A 15844-nucleotide genomic window follows, 5' to 3' on the forward strand; every position below is an offset into this window, starting at 1 on the left:
ACATAGCTGTTTACTTGTTGAGGTTGCTGTGGTGCCATTTCTGTCACAGAAGTGAAAAGATACTACAGGTGGCCTAGCTTCTAATTAAGAGTGGTTTTCCATGCTTACTTCCATTGTGTTACCTCACAAAAAAGGCACAGATACAGATATTTTGGATATGTACAGTTACATAAATGTAAGCAGGGAGTCAATTAATTTAGTCAATAAGAGAATTCTTTCCATTGTGGCAGTAATCATTCCACAGGTTTATTACCAATATATTGGTGGGTGGAGGATTGCAACCACTAATCTTCCTAGCTCATCCCTGTCATGCGATCAATTCCTGTGCTTCACAGTTTTAAAGGACCAAAGCAGATGGTACAACTTTTAAGGTTGTTGGGCCAGGGATGGGACAGTCTGACTGGAGCAAGCCTTGATGTTGTCTGTGCCTGCCTCCCTCTCCTCCTCCTCCTCCTCCTCCTCCTCCTCCTCCTCCTCACAGGGCAGATGCTCAGCTGTGGCTGTGCCTAGCATACTGGCATATTCACAAATCATGACATCAGTGCAACATCACAACCACAACGTGCGATTCTTGATGTGCTGCAACAACTCCTGTGCCTGAGTCAAAGTGGTCTACTTGTTGTTGCAGATCATCTTCGCTTAGCTTAGCTTACAGGTATTACTCTAAAGTGTAAAATGTTTTGTCAAAACAGAGCATGTGTGCGGACACTGGCCAACTAAGTTGGGCGCTTTTCAGATTTGAGAATCCATGTAAGTTCAGCAGGTACATTGGCTTCAACTAGATGTGTGCTCCTTTGCACAACACATGAAGAACTCTAGACTAAAACTGCCATTTTATGTTCTGTGTAGGTTGGATTGCATAAAGAATTCTAAGAATATAACTTTAAAATATCTTTATTTATAAGTAATAAGAATCTCCCCATTACATTCTGTGGCTAAAGTATAAACTTTGCTAAACAATGTGAAATATTTCTGAAATGTTTCAAGATCCACAGTAAGTATCAAAATTGGCAATCGTATAGAAATGCATTTTTTCTAACAAGCATAAGTAATTAACCATACTGGTCAAAAATAAAATTTAAGCAGAATGCAGAAGCAAACAAGACAGGTACTAACTTGATTACGGCAGAATTTAAAGCTTTCTTTAAACTAAACTATTATGTTTCTGTCTATAAAGAGTTACTTAAAAACAAAAAAAACAACAAGATAGATACTTGGGGCCCTGTATAGTTTTGGTGAAATTTGTGTCTCCTGGACTTCTCGGTATTTGTTATTTAAAGTGTTTTTATAACAGTTTTTGTAGTTATTCATTCTCCCAAAATCTGATAACCATTTTTAAACTGGAAGTTAAGAAACACTTGTCCAAGACTGTGTTCCTGACTCAGCTGGGATTTAAAACCAGGCCACTAGAAAGAAATCTAATCACTGACCCACATTTGCTTTCACTGTGACTTGGAACCGAGAGAACCACTAGAGATTACAAACTTTGTTTCACAAATGTGATAGGGAGAAGTTATGTTTTTACTAAAGAAAAAGAATCTCCCTACTCTCCACAAAAGTAAGAGTACCCTGTTGGGAAAATTCTGGTAGTGGGAGGAGAGGGACATAACACTCATCTTCCTCTCTCCCTATATACATAAAATTATAAGGCTGTCATCACACAGCCCCCATTGGAGGATTTGTCGTGCTGCACCACAATACCGGAATTGCGTAAAATCAGCTTAGCCATTGGAGGATATGTAGGGAATCATCACAATCCCGGATTTGCATGAAGTCGGGGCTGGGAAGGGGGTTAAACGGAAGGCAAGTTGCACAACAGCAGTGCCCACGGAATGGGACTGAGAAGGAAGAGCCACTAAGAGGGGGAAAGTGGTGGTTCAAAACAGCATAAGTTTGAGTAAAGCAGTGGTAGAAAGACAATGAGAGGGAAATGGTGGTTTAAAACAACAGCAGAGGTATGAATAAAGCAGGGATGGAGAAAAACTGAGCGGGAAAAGGTGGCAGTTTTAAACAATGGCAGGAGTTTGAGCAGAGTGAGGAAGGAGTACCAGTGAGGAGGGAAAATGGCATTTAAAACAAAATTTGAGAACTATGAAAAGGGAGTTGGGAAAGGCTCTGCTGTCTTAGCTTCTGGGTTGAACCCATCGCTGCTATTTCTCCTTGTTCATAGAATCATAGAGTTGGAAGAGACCACAAGGGCCATCGAGTCCAACCCCCTGGCAAGCAGGAAACACCATCAGAGCACTCCTGACATATGGTTGTCAAGCCTCTGCTTAAAGACCTCCAAAGTAGGAGACTCCACCACACTCCTTGGCAGCAAATTCCACTGTCGAACAGCTCTTACTGTCAGGAAGCTCTTCCTAATGTTTAGGTGGAATCTTCTTTCTTGTAGTTTGGATCCATTGCTCCGTGTCCGCTTCTCTGGAGCAGCAGAAAACAACCTTTCTCCCTCCTCTATGTGACATCCTTTTATATATTTGAACATGGCTATCATATCACCCCTTAACCTCCTCTTCTCCAGGCTAAACATGCCCAGCTCCCTTAGCCGTTCCTCATAAGGCATCGTTTCCAGGCCTTTGACCATTTTGGTTGCCCTCCTCTGGACACGTTCCAGTTTGTCAGTGTCCTTCTTGAATTGTGGTGCCCAGAACTGGACACAGTACTCCAGGTGAGGTCTGACCAGAGCAGAATACAGTGGCACTATTACTTCCCTTGATCTAGATGCTATACTCCTATTGATGCAGCCCAGAATTGCATTGGCCTTGTTAAACCTGGTTTGTTTATTATTTAAAGAGCAACCCCTCAGTGTACATCTATCCCTGCTTACACAAACCTCTGCTGTTGTTTAAAACCACAATTTTCATCCCAATCTCTTTCCATCTCTGCTTTATTCAAACTTCTGTTATTGTCTGAGTACAATGAGAAGGACACTGCCAGGAAAAAAATGGCTATTTTCCCTCTTCCATTCCTCAGCTGCCTCATGTGAGAAAGATAAAGGATGTGGAGCCCTCACATATTTCATAGCACCTTCATACAGCCTATTTGCCATATGAAGCAAATCTGAACATTAACATTATTAACAAGCAAACACCCAGATATGCGCCACATCCATCAACTGAAGTTAAGCTTCTCTAACTAAATAATTAGGTAGAATAAAGGTACGAAGGTTATCATGATGTGGGAAGGGGAAGGGGAACATGAGGGGAAATGGGGAAATGCAAAAGAGATTGTGAAAAAGGAGGGAGTATGAGGGATGGAATGACACTGGAGATGAAAGCAGGGACATGAAAGGTTCTGGAACGTAAGAGGGGATGGTGGCTTCATAAGAGAAGGTGAAAAGGATGCTTAATAGTTGCACTATACAGGCAACCCCCATTTTAGGTGTGACCGATATGTGTGCAATCACACACATAGCACCAAACCCGGAAATGACTCAGAAAGGTAATAAAAGACATCACTAAAAGGACAGAATGGGTACCTTTTTTTTCTTTCTTTCGTTATCATTATCAGAATGGTTTATAAAGTTGATGAATGATAGAAAAATGTTGGAAGAAATCACCTGGCTTTAGCAAAGATGCTCAAAGAATTATGAAAGAATATTATGATTATAAGAAGCGGGCAAGGTTAAGACTTAAGCTTTAAATTTTTAAGGTTTATCTTATTATAGAAAGATAGGATTAAAATAGTCTAGGGTAATGTAATGATAGAATTTTATGAAACATGGAAAGGAAAGGATTTGCTGGGATAATTAATAACTAGGATACAAAGGAAGGGAGGAGGAGGAGGTCTAAGAAAGAAGGTAATGACAGTTAAGGGTCTGAAAATAATGAACTTGTTTTTAAATGTTTTTTTTTCTTTTTTAAAGTTTGGGATTTTTGCAATTTTGTCACCTTTTTTTTGAAATTTTCTTCTTTCTTCTTTTTTACATGGTGGGAAGGGGATTCTTTGTATTTTCTTTCGTTGCTATTTTCTCTGTTTTCTCTTTTTGTAACATTTTGAAAACTTTAATAAATATTTTTTTAAAAAAAAAAAACAGAATGGGGGGCGGAGTGGGGTGTTTCAATTGCATGCGATTTCACGCAAGCACACAATGACCCGAAACACAACCCTGCACAAGTTGGGGGTTGCCTGTACGGAAGAAGAAAGTTGTGGGACACTGCAGTCAGACATAACTATGCACAACTGTTAGTTAGTGCATGGAGGGGAAAAGGACTACAGAGTTGTATTTTGCTAGATAGGCTCAGCTAGGTCACACCCGGAAATGGAGGAAGTAAAGCCTTTGTAGTGTGTGTGTGTGTGTGTGTGTGTGTGTGTGTGTGTGTGCATAATGTAACAAGACAGAGATGTGTGAGCTTGCTCCAAAGCTCACAGCACAGGTTTGGAACTATATTCTGTATTTTCTATGGAGGGGTATCTTGCCTTTATTATCCTTGTTGCTGCATGGAACATTGCACGTCTTAGACCTTGAATCTGCTAAGTAAAGCATTTAAAACTTAAAGGTGTGTGGTCTGCTCATTGCAAGAGGGGTAGAAAGAGGTCAGCTGCTGTGTGCAGATGAACAATCTATAGTCCTAATGTTGTGCTGCAGCTTAACTTTTGTGAGTTTAATCTCTGCTACTGGGGCTCTCAGTATGCTCAGCCCCAAATTTTGAATCTGGGCACCCAGCCGATTCTTTTGTTTATCCACACACGTAGGTCCTCAGGGAATCATATACTGTATTAAATTCCCTCAGAGATGATACGCAAGATTACTCTGGGCATGGTTTGTGTACAAGGAGGTTGCAGAAAAAGAGTGCAGAGGAAGTTTAGACATGAAAGCGAAGGTGAAAACAGGTGTGCAAAGCAGGACTGAAGAACAGAAGTGGCTTCAGAAATGGTGTTGAGAAGGTGAAAAATGAGCTTAGCAGTTGAACAGGGTGGAAAGGGGAAGCTGAAGGGGGTGAACGTGTTGGTGAGTAGAACAAGTAGGAGCGCACCCCCTAGTAAAGCATATATACCACATTAGAAATACTGACTTGCTATAAGCCCCCTTTTAGTCATACTTGAAATCAACATTAGGTGGTGCTGTAACTAAAGTTTTACACATGGCTTGGCAAACTTCTGTCAGGGCTGAGTCACTTCAGGCTGCAGAACAGAGGCTTAAAAGGACTGCATGCTTCTCCATAGCACAATATCTCTGCACGTAGAAAACTACATGTCTGAGAGGAGTGTTCCCCTTAGCAAGGCATTTGGGGCAGGAGGATATGGAGGAACACTTCCAGTATGAAATGGTACAGTTTTGTGACTTAGTACAGAAACAATTTCTCAAGTGAAAAGAGCGTGGGAGAAAAGGGGATGAAACAATTTCTCACATGGGAATGGAGCCAAAGAACAAGTCCGTCCGTCCGTCCCCCCCCCCCCCCCGGTCCCTGCTGAAGCCTGCCTCATCTGCGTTGCACAGCAGTGCTGGCTTCCAGCGAGATCTCACATGCTCTGTGAGATCTTGCAATATTTCAGTGAGATCATGTGAGATTCGGTGAGATCTAGCCAGAAACCAGTGCTGCTGCCACTTCTCTGCCTGCAGGGTGGGGCCCTACCTCATGGGCTTCTGCCACCTGAGGCAATTGCCTCACCTTGCCTCATGGACAGGGTCAGCCCTGAAAAAGAGCAAAGGTCGTGCTTTATTTAGGAGAGGCATCTTTGAGATACAACCGCATCATTCTCAGCAGCGCTTGAGAGTTTGATACTGTTGGCTTTTGGTGTCTTGCAGGGAACACCATGGATAGAAAAATATGTTAAATTAGCACCTGGGGTTTTTGCAAAGCTACATCTCAGAAATCAGAGCACAGCAGACCAATCGGGTCCTTGTTGAGCGGAGTAAGCAAAGCACCCGAGAGACAGAGCAAAGAAGGAAAAGAGATGGTGTGGTGACTTCTTTGTTTTCTCTGGCAAGGAAAAGCAAGACCCTGCTGTGGGGGAAGTTCTTGTCAAGAACATGGAACAATTGGAGGGCTGGAATGGGCCCTCCTGATCCATGGTAGCTGTCAGAACCAGAGGCCACTACAAGCAGAGGGAGCCTCGATAGACATGGCCCTCCACAAGAAGAAGAATTCTGAGCCAGCCCTTAGTCCCCTACCTTATTCTTTTCAAATTGCACTCACAGTGCAGTGCAGGTTCTGTGCTGATCCCAACCAATTAAACCAGATAATTCTTCTGAGGAAGCCTGTAACCAGTTGTATGCGATTATAAATGTACTAAAATAAGCAACCCAAGGTCACATGGTTTACACGATAATGCATCGCCATGTTTCACTTGACAAGCACCACATTTCATCCATTTTAAAACCTGGGTTCCTTCCCTGCTAGAGATCTCCTTTTTCTACCCAAGATTGGGTGTGAGCGTGGACGGAACTTCATCTCGGTGTAAGGGATGGAGAACAAGTGGCCTTTCCATGGCTCCCAGTTAATTCCCTGGAAAGAGAAAAACAGGTATTCAAGCATCACAAAGAACACTGCCCTGAGCTATACCAAGTCAGACCACTGGAGGCTTGTCCTTGTCGACTGCCTCTCTGGGGCTTCAGGCAAGAGTTTTTTCCAGCTCTTAACTGGAAACACCAGGGATTAAACCTGGGGTCTTTGGCATGCCAAAGAAACTGCTTGAATCTGTGGGCAAAAATTAAAACTCCTGCCCATGTTTATAGTAGAAATAATACCATTTCAACCATATTATTTTTCACTTGCTGTTATGGCCAATAAAATTATTATTATTATTATTATTAATAATAATAATAATAATAATAATAATAATAATAATAATAATTTATTTGTACCCCGCCCATCTGGCTGGGTTTCCCCAGCCACTCAGGGTGGCTTCCAACAAAGATTAAAAATACATTGAAATGTCACACATTCGCTAAACAGGACTGCCTTGAGATGTCTTCTCAATGTCAGGTAGTTGTTTTTCTCTTTGACATCTGATGGGAGGGTGTTCCACAGGGCGGGTGCCACCTCCGAGAAGGCCCTCTGCCTGGTTCCCTGTAACTTGGCTTCTCGCAGTGAGGGAACCGCCAGAAGGCCCTCAGAGCTGGACCTCAGTGTCTGGGCAGAACAATGGTGGTGGAGATGCTCCTTCGGGTATACTGGACCGAGGCCGTTTAGGGCTTTCAAGGTCAGCACCAACACTTTGAATTGTGCTCGGAAAGGTACTGGGAGCCAATGTAGGTCTTTCAGGACCGGTGTTATATGGTCTCGGTGGCCACTCCGTCACCAGTCTAGCTGCCACAACAGCTCCATGGATTAGATTCAGTCCTCAAAACCTTTCAATAGGTGTTGATAAACTGCCATGCACCTATGCCATGCATCTATGAAAGTCTCTCCAGATCAGAGTGCCCCCACCAGCTTATTTTTGCAGGTCTTCAGAGCACAGATGGAGAAACACTGTTTGTCTAACTGTCTAAAATGTTTCCTGCTCCACTGGCTTAAACACTGATGTCATATCCTAAGCAGGAAGTTTGCTGTCATCTCGGTAATCCAACAATCAGAATCTTGCAGAAAGAGGGACACTATCCAAGGCTGGATTGGAAGATGAAGCTTATTCACGAGGGGAGTTAAAAACCGAGATCTTTCATCTGTCCAGTTGGGACAGAAGAGCATTACATGTTCCATAGTCTCCAGGGCCGTGTCATTACAAGAGCATGTTCTATTTGCAATGGGAACTCTGGAATAACGACCCGACAGAACTGCTGTAGGAAAACAGTTGAGACGGGCACAGGTAAAGGCCCTACGCTTAGCCTCCGAAGAAATTGTGAAGCAGTATAGAGGGATCCCTTCAGGGGGTGGAATAGCTAGAGCTAGGCCTGAACATGGTCCTCTTGCATAGGAAGCTGTATTAGAAAAGTCAAGTTGCTGTAGTTTCTTTTTAATTAGAGGTAGGGCCGCCGGGCTGATACACTCTGAGCTAAGGACAGTTTTACAGTTCAAATTGAGAAGAGAGCGGAATTTGAGGTTAATTGTAGTTTTCCAAGGGGAATTATGAATATCTCTTAGGATCAGATTGGAAAAACCACCTCTAATTCGAGCATCCGATGTTAGTAGGTAGAAGCTGTAGGAAATGGCTCGGCTCCATGCTCGTTTAACAATTGAGGACTGGGCGAACTTGAGTCGTAGGGCTGCACCTGAGACACATCTCGGGACGCCGGAAAGAGATCTCAGAAACATATGAAGTGGGCGATCCAAGTTACCTGATATTGCTGTAGTCCATACTTCGCATCCATATAATAATTTAGGGACAACTTTGGCATTAAATATTTGAATTGCTGCTGGAAGGTGTTTGCCGCCCTTCTGGTGGTAAAATCGGACAATGGCGTTAAGAGGTCGTGGTTGCAGCAAGAAAGGCAGATTGAAGATGGGTGGTCCAGGAGAGATTATAAGTGAATATTACGCCTAGATATTTAAAGGCTTTTACCTTTTCTAAGTAGCCACCTGTGGTCTTAAGTGGCAAAAAGATATTGCAAAATTTGTCTGGCAGGGCAAAAAGCCCAGAATAAAATTTAAAGTACTTACAGATGCAAAAGAAAGAGGGGGATTTGCCCTGCCGGACTTAAAACTGTACTATGAAGCAGCAGCGTTTTGCTGGCTGAAAGAGTGGATGCTCCTCGAGAACACAGATATCTTGGACTTAGAAGGTTTCAATAATGCATTTGGTTGGCATGCTTATCTATGCTATGATAAAATCAAAGTGCATAGGGCCTTTAAAAATCACATTGTCAGAAAAGCGCTATTTAATGTTTGGATAAGATATAAAGACTTGTTGGAAAACAAAACCCCTAGATGGTTGTCACCCTTGGAGGCTAAGGCATTGAAGAAACTCAATATGGAGGCTGAATGGCCAAAGTATTGGGAAATCTTGGAACAAGATGGAGATAAATTGAAATTACAAAGTCATGAGAAATTGAAACCTAAAGTACGAGATTGGCTCCATTATTATCAAATAATGGAGGTTTACAAACAAGATAGAAAAATTGGCTTCCAGGTGGAGAAATCAAAATTAGAAACTGAACTGTTAGAACCCAATACTAAGAACTTGTCAAGAATGTATAATTTGCTGCTGAAATGGAATACACAAGATGAAACAGTTAAATCGGCTATGATTAAGTGGGCACAGGACATTGGCCATAACATTATGTTTGCTGACTGGGAATGGTTGTGGAACACCGGTATTAAATTCACGGCATGTAATGCCTTAAAGGAAAATATCATGAAAATGATTTACAGGTGGTACATGACCCCAGTCAAGCTAGCAAAAATTTACCATTTGCCTGATAATAAGTGTTGGAAATGTAAAGAAACTGAAGGTACTTTCTATCACCTTTGGTGGACATGCCCGAAGATTAAGGCTTTCTGGGAAATGATATATAATGAAATGAAAAAGGTACTTAAATGTACTTTCCCTAAGAAACCAGAGGCCTTTCTCTTGGGCATTGTCGGCCAATTGGTGTCAAAGAAGGACAGAACTTTCTTTATGTATGCTACAACAGCAGCAAGAATACTTATCGCAAAGTATTGGAAGACACAAGATCTACCCACCCTGGAAGAATGGCAGATGAAAGTGATGGACTACATGACATTGGCTGAGATGACTGGCAGAATCCGTGATCAGGGAAAGGAGACGGCGGAAGAAGAATGGAAGAAATTTAAAATCTATCTTAAGGACTATTATAAACTTGATGAATGTTAGAATGTCGAGGTCTTGAGAAAGAAAGGGTTACAGCGATATAAGATTAGACTGAAGGAAAGATTAAGAGGACAGAGGCTTGACAGAAATATTTAGAAGTTGCTAAAAATCTTGGACATTGCGATGCAGAAAGGGGAGGTATGGGGGAGTCTGAGAAACAAGGTTCATGAAAAAAAGGTTATGAAACTATACGTGTTTGTATGTCTTTTTATATGTTTGTATTGTTTCAATAATTTTGTAAAACCAATAAAAAATTTTATAAAAAAAATATAAAAAAATAAGCGGCTCCAGTTTGAGTTTGCGGGAACGAGTGAAGTGGAGGACTTTCGATTTTTTATAATTAATATTAAGAGCTTCCAGCCTCAGCAGTTTTTTCTTTTTTCTTTTTTTCTTTGTTTAAGTAATCACCCAGGACGATATCTACCTTTACCTCCCCACCCCTATTTTATGTTGTTATTTTAATGTATATCATGCTATGGCCACACGGCTAATGCAATAAAATAAATTGTTGTTGTTGATGATGTCATATCCTATTATCATGTATCACTGTGAATTGTGGTTTTGATTTCACTTTTATGCTGCATTTTATGAATGTTGTTAGCTATTCTGGTCTCTGTATGAGGAAGGGTGGAAAGAGGAGGAGGAGGAAGGAAAGTGTGCAATACTTTTGAGCATAGTAATTCTGAGTGATCAAAGCATTTCACATACACTGTCTTGTAATCTAGCAAGGTAGGTCAATATTAAAGGTAAAGGTAAAGGTACCCCTGCCCGTACAGGCCAGTCTTGACAGACTCTAGGGTTGTGCGCCCATCTCACTTAAGAGGCCGGGGGCCAGCGCTGTCCGCAGACACTTCCGGGTCACATGGCCAGCGTGGCAAGCTGCATCTGGCGAGCCAGCACAGCACACGGAAACGCCGTTTACCTTCCCGCTGGTAAGTGGTCCCTATTTATCTACTTGCACCCGGGGGTGCTTTCGAACTGCTAGGTTGGCAGGCGCTGGGACCGAACGATGGGAGCGCACCCCGCAGCGGGGATTCGAACCGCCGACCTTTCGATCGGCAAGTCCCAGGCGCTGAGGCTTTTACCCACAGCGCCACCCACGTCCCATAGGTCAATATTATTAGCCTCTTATTCTTTGTGCAGGAAGAGCTTGCCAAAGGCTACCACCTGGCTGTGAGATTCAACCTGGGGAGGAAAAGCCTTTCCTGAGTCATAGTTGTCTCTAACCACTAAGGCGCTGCTCTGTGGCGCCTCTTTCTCCATAAATCTGCTGCAATGTGCTTTTCAGCAGAAATGCGGCAAAAGGGCACAAGGGCTCATCTTCCCATCTTTCAGGCTCTTTGTTCCAGACCTCAGCAGCCATTTTCTGACATATTCGGGGGGGGGGGGGATCTGTGCTCATGATTAAGTTTTGAGAATTTCAGTTTTCAGATTTTCCTAACAACTGTATGAGAAAACCTAATACTGCAATCCTATATACACCGGTACCTGGGAATAAGTGTCCGTGGGGCTCACATTTGAGTAGACATGTGTAAAAATGTTTTAATGGATGGATCCAATGAAAAAACAAATCAAACATTGCAGCCCAAGGAATAACAACTCCTGATATAAATTCAGAGTTAAGAAATGGCAGAATAGAAAGGGTTTCCATTCCATTGTGAGACAGGTAAGGCAGTTCCAAACTTTTAATGACAACCGCAGGGAAGTGCCTCATGTTGCCAGCATTTTAGTAGGCACTTGGGGGAAAATCGCATACCTGATATATAAAAGGAGAACCATACAGCAGGTGGGGGGAACCTGTGGCCTTCCAGGTGTTGCTGACTACAACTACCATCAGCGCCAGCCAGCATGGCCAATGGCCAGGGATGATGGGAGTCGTGGTTCAGCAGCTTTTGGAGGGCCAAAGGTTCCCCACATCTGCTGGGCAGAGTGCCCAGTACTCACCTCACTGTGCTTGTCTTCGCCATATTTGCCATTCAGATTGGCCAAGTGGCAGTTCTTATACCACCAGCCACCGTGATGTGTGATTGCGCAGTTGCTGAGAGCGATGTCGCTGTCCCTGTCCCAGGTGGTAAATCTCCAACCATTGTGGTAAGTCATGGCATCCCCTGAATTGGGGGAAGGGAGGCAGCATTAGGACCAAGGGGATCCTGGCTTCATTAAAACCCGAGTACACCTGGGTACCTGAAATAAGAGCTGCGAAAGCCTGCCTAGAGGAATCAGAAATGCAAGGTAACTTTTCTCAACTACACAACTACTGCTAAAAGGAGAGAACACAAATGGCCAACTATACAAGATTTGTATCAGCATCGGCTTCTCCTGCATAAATTTGCAGCTCAGATGGATGTTGGAATTGTAGTCAGCTCACAGTGGACTTTATTCACTGCTAGTAAACCTGCATGATTTTACAGATATACTGGAAGTAAATTATTAAAAGTATTATGGGGAATTTGCTACTGCAGGATTCTGTAATGGCCCCTTTTTGTTCTTCTGAGCTGGACATACTTCTGAGTAGACAGACCTAAGACTGCACAGTTAAAGGAGTAACTAACAATGAAGCGAATAAATAGCTAGTAATAAATCTCTTCATAGCACCTACCACTGAGGCACCAAAAAGTATCCCTCCTGGCAGAGGAGTGGCTTTTGGGAAGTTGAGAAATCGTTACACTGATGAAGTCAACAGACACGACTGGAGTATGAGAAAGGTGTTAAAGATGTTTTTCTGTCAATATGCTATATCACCTACTAAAGGGAATAATGATTTTTGTTGGAAGGGTAAGGCAAAAATATTACTGGCCCCTTAAGTGCCAGGGTCATACTCAATTTAGGCATAAAATTTATGTTGTCTGTGCTAGTGTTGTCTCTTTACACATCCTCCCACTTATGTATATAGCACACAGGTGTGGTTTTGCTCCATCTATAAAACCACACATGTACATCTGTCTCTTTGTACGCAGGTCATAAAGTGATTTCATGGGGAAGAATTGCAAAGAAAGCTTTTTGCTTTCTATAAGACTATACTGTTAAACCAGCCTTCTCCAACCTGGTGCCCTCCACCTGTTTTGGACTACAGCAGCATGTGCTGGCTGTGGCCCAGAAGAGCAGCAGAGCACCAGGTCAGTACGTAAACTATTTATATTCTGGCCATTTTAACACCTGACAAGCTAGTTAGCTCCACCCAGTGAAGGGTGTCTCGCTGCTTCTGTGTCCAGTGTCTACACATGATACTGCCAGCCAAATAACGTTTTCCTTACCAGCGGTGCCTCTGTACTTCCCCACGGAGAGCTTGTATCGCTCCCTGCTGGAGCCCACCTGGAAGAGGTCGTAGACGGCGTAGGCAGACTCATTGTGCGTTCGTAAATCCACCCTCAGTTCATAGGGGACGGGGGCGCTACTGGTGAGCTGGTGCAGCTTTTCAAGGCCTGAAAGAAACAGTCCAGAGTAAGTTTGCAGACAACCACAGTTCCACTTCTCCGTGGCCAGTAAGAAATATTTCCACAGGCAACAAAGCCAGAAAGTTTTCATGACAAAGCTAGGTCTATAAATTTCAGTACGTCCAGAGTAAACTTAGCTGAACTCCACCCATTGTTTTTGCGATATAAATGCATACCGAGAGCTCTTCGGAGGCAATGTGCCTTCACCTCTCCTGCTGCCTGGGGGCTGCTCCCTGCACCTGCTCCGCCAGCCTGTGCCAAGCGCAAGCCGGCTGGCCAGGGCAGTCTGTTGGCCAGCTTGACTTGAGCAGTGAGGCAGGGTAGCTCAGAGGCAGCGGGGACAAAGGTAGAGGTGGCAGTGGCAGCTCAGCTGCAGCTCTTGCAGAGGACTCACCAGATGTGTGTGCTCTCCTTGGGGAAGAGACAGGGCTGGCCGGGGGGGGGAGCTTTGAAAACCACCCCCCAGGCACACCTGGGTGAGACCCAGGGATTTGCTTTGAGTAATTTGCTTTTCCCTCCTCTCCACTCCGCCTCTGTTTGCCCTTCCTCTCCTCTACCTGCTCAGCTCCTGACAACTGATTGAATGCAAAGGGAGCAGCTTGAAGAGTCCTCCAGCACAGACAGGCTTCCAGCACACACACCCCCCCCCAAGAGCTGAAGACACACACACGCAAGCGTCCAGGGGAGAAGGACTTTTGGGGGTGTCGGCAGCAGCAGCAACATCCACCAATTGAAACCAAAGAAAAAAAGAACTAAGAGACTCCCCCTCCTTTTTGTGGTTCCTTTCCTTCCCACTCCCTCCATTGTGCATCTTCTCCAGTGCAACTAGTTGGCAATACTGGCAGTTGCACCCCTACAAATCTTGCACCCGGGGCCACAGCCCCTCTCGCCCTGCCCACCCTAAGCCACTGAGCTCACCTATCCATAGCACTGGCCAGAAAGACCAGATAACTATATATGCACGAGCAGCGGCACTTTTTACAAAACCTGTGGCACCCTTCCCTGGTCGCATACAGAATGCAGATATAGTACCAAGCCAAAATTCCCCAGCAGGGTCTCCAAAGCCTTCAACGTAGTTCCTCCAGCGCTTAAAGAAATCCAGCTGCCCTGTGTTCCGTCTCTGAAACACCTGCAAAAGCAAACAAAAGCCAAGTGATAGGTCTGGTCCTTTGAAAACCAATGATAGGATGATAGACAGAAAAAAAAAGCCAATGCAATTATGAGCTGCATCAATAGGAGTATAGCATCTAGATCAAGGGAAGTAATAGTGCCACTGTATTCTGCTCTGGTCAGACCTCACCTGGAGTACTGTGTCCAGTTCTGGGCACCACAGTTCAAGAAGGACACTGACAAACTGGAACGTGTCCAGAGGAGGGCAACCAAAATGGTCAAAGGTCTGGAAACGATGCCTTATGAGGAACGGCTAAGGGAGTTGGGCATGTTTAGCCTGGAGAAGAGGAGGTTAAGGGGTAATATGATAGCCATGTTCAAATATATAAAAGGATGTCACATAGAGGAGGGAGAAAGGTTGTTTTCTGCTGCTCCAGAGAAGCGGACACGGAGCAATGGATCCAAACTACAAGAAAGAAGATTCCACCTAAACATTAGGAAGAACTTCCTGACAGTAAGAGCTGTTGGACAGTGGAATTTGCTGCCAAGGAGTGTGGTGGAGTCTCCTCTTTGAAGGTCTTTAAGCAGAGGCTTGACATCCATATGTCAGGAGTGCTCTGATGGTGTTTCCTGCTTGGCAGGGGGTTGGACTCGATGGCCCTTGTGGTCTCTTCCAACTCTATGATTCTATGATTCTATGAGAAACTGAAGATAAGAAGGCTCAAACAACAGGCACAATAAGAAATACCTAACCTGATGAGGCCAACTTAATTTGACCAAGAATTATAGAATTCTCCCCATCTGAATATCTCTATTTTGTTTGTGGAGTAACACCAATGCCTTTGTGATCCACTCTTTCTTTCTTTCTTTCTTTCTTTCTTTCTTTCTTTCTTTCTTTCTTTCTTTCTTTCTTTCTTTCTTTGCAGTTCTATGCAGCTTTTGGTTCTCCTCTCTCCCCCCACCCCCACTTCAACAGGTTATCAATGAACTCAAGCACATGTAGTTATTGATTAAATCACAGGAGGAAAAGGAACTCCTTCTCTCACCAATATTCCTTTTTGTGCAGAGTTTTAACCATTGTGTGCATGAACTCATGCATATCAGTAAGCTGTAAAGGCAGGGAGGGGAGAGAGACGAAATAAACAGCGTAGAGAAACCAGTTCCCAAATTAGAAATTCTCCTGGTTAAATGATAATGCAGAAAAGAGGAAACCAAGGGGCAGAACCAGCCCACAAGCAAGAACAGGAATGCCACGCAGGACATCCACTCACCCCTAACAAGGAAACTTCAAGGTAGGCTTTTTGAAGCATATGAAGACCCTGCCTTGTACTGTTGCATTTCTGACTACCACTGCTAACTTTCCAGGGCACACCTAACCTGTGGGGTTTGTGCTTTGACCTGCGTGCTGCTACTCACCTCATCCCCCACAATACTGTCTGAATTTTGGTGCAGGTCCTGCAGAGGCAAGTATGCTTTTGGTGTGGTTGGTTGCAATATGACCACCAAGTGATAGTATGCTGCCCTTGGTGAAAAGGGCCAAATCTGTCGCACGAGTGCTTTGTGAAAGGATTGAAAACAGAGCTGTTTAA

At 43.8% G+C, this 15844-nt stretch overlaps 1 protein-coding gene across 1 annotated transcript in view; it reads right to left on the bottom strand.

Moving 5' to 3' along the window:
* Positions 1–5417: 5417 nt before the first annotated feature.
* TNN (tenascin N) overlaps positions 5418–15844 on the bottom strand; it is a gene marked incomplete at its 5' end in the record, with an annotated part of 34904 nt that continues 24477 nt past the window's right edge. Inside the window, 4 exons of the mRNA XM_081195512.1 lie at positions 5418–6449; positions 11656–11819; positions 12966–13133; positions 14178–14274. Coding sequence (XP_081051638.1) covers positions 6318–6449; positions 11656–11819; positions 12966–13133; positions 14178–14274 — 561 coding nt within the window. The 3' untranslated portion in view covers positions 5418–6317. The remainder of the gene's footprint in view (positions 6450–11655; positions 11820–12965; positions 13134–14177; positions 14275–15844) is intronic.

The sequence above is a fragment of the Podarcis bocagei genome, assembly GCF_964188305.1.
Source record: "Podarcis bocagei genome assembly, chromosome: 5".
NCBI classification, from domain to species: Eukaryota; Metazoa; Chordata; class Lepidosauria; order Squamata; family Lacertidae; genus Podarcis; species Podarcis bocagei.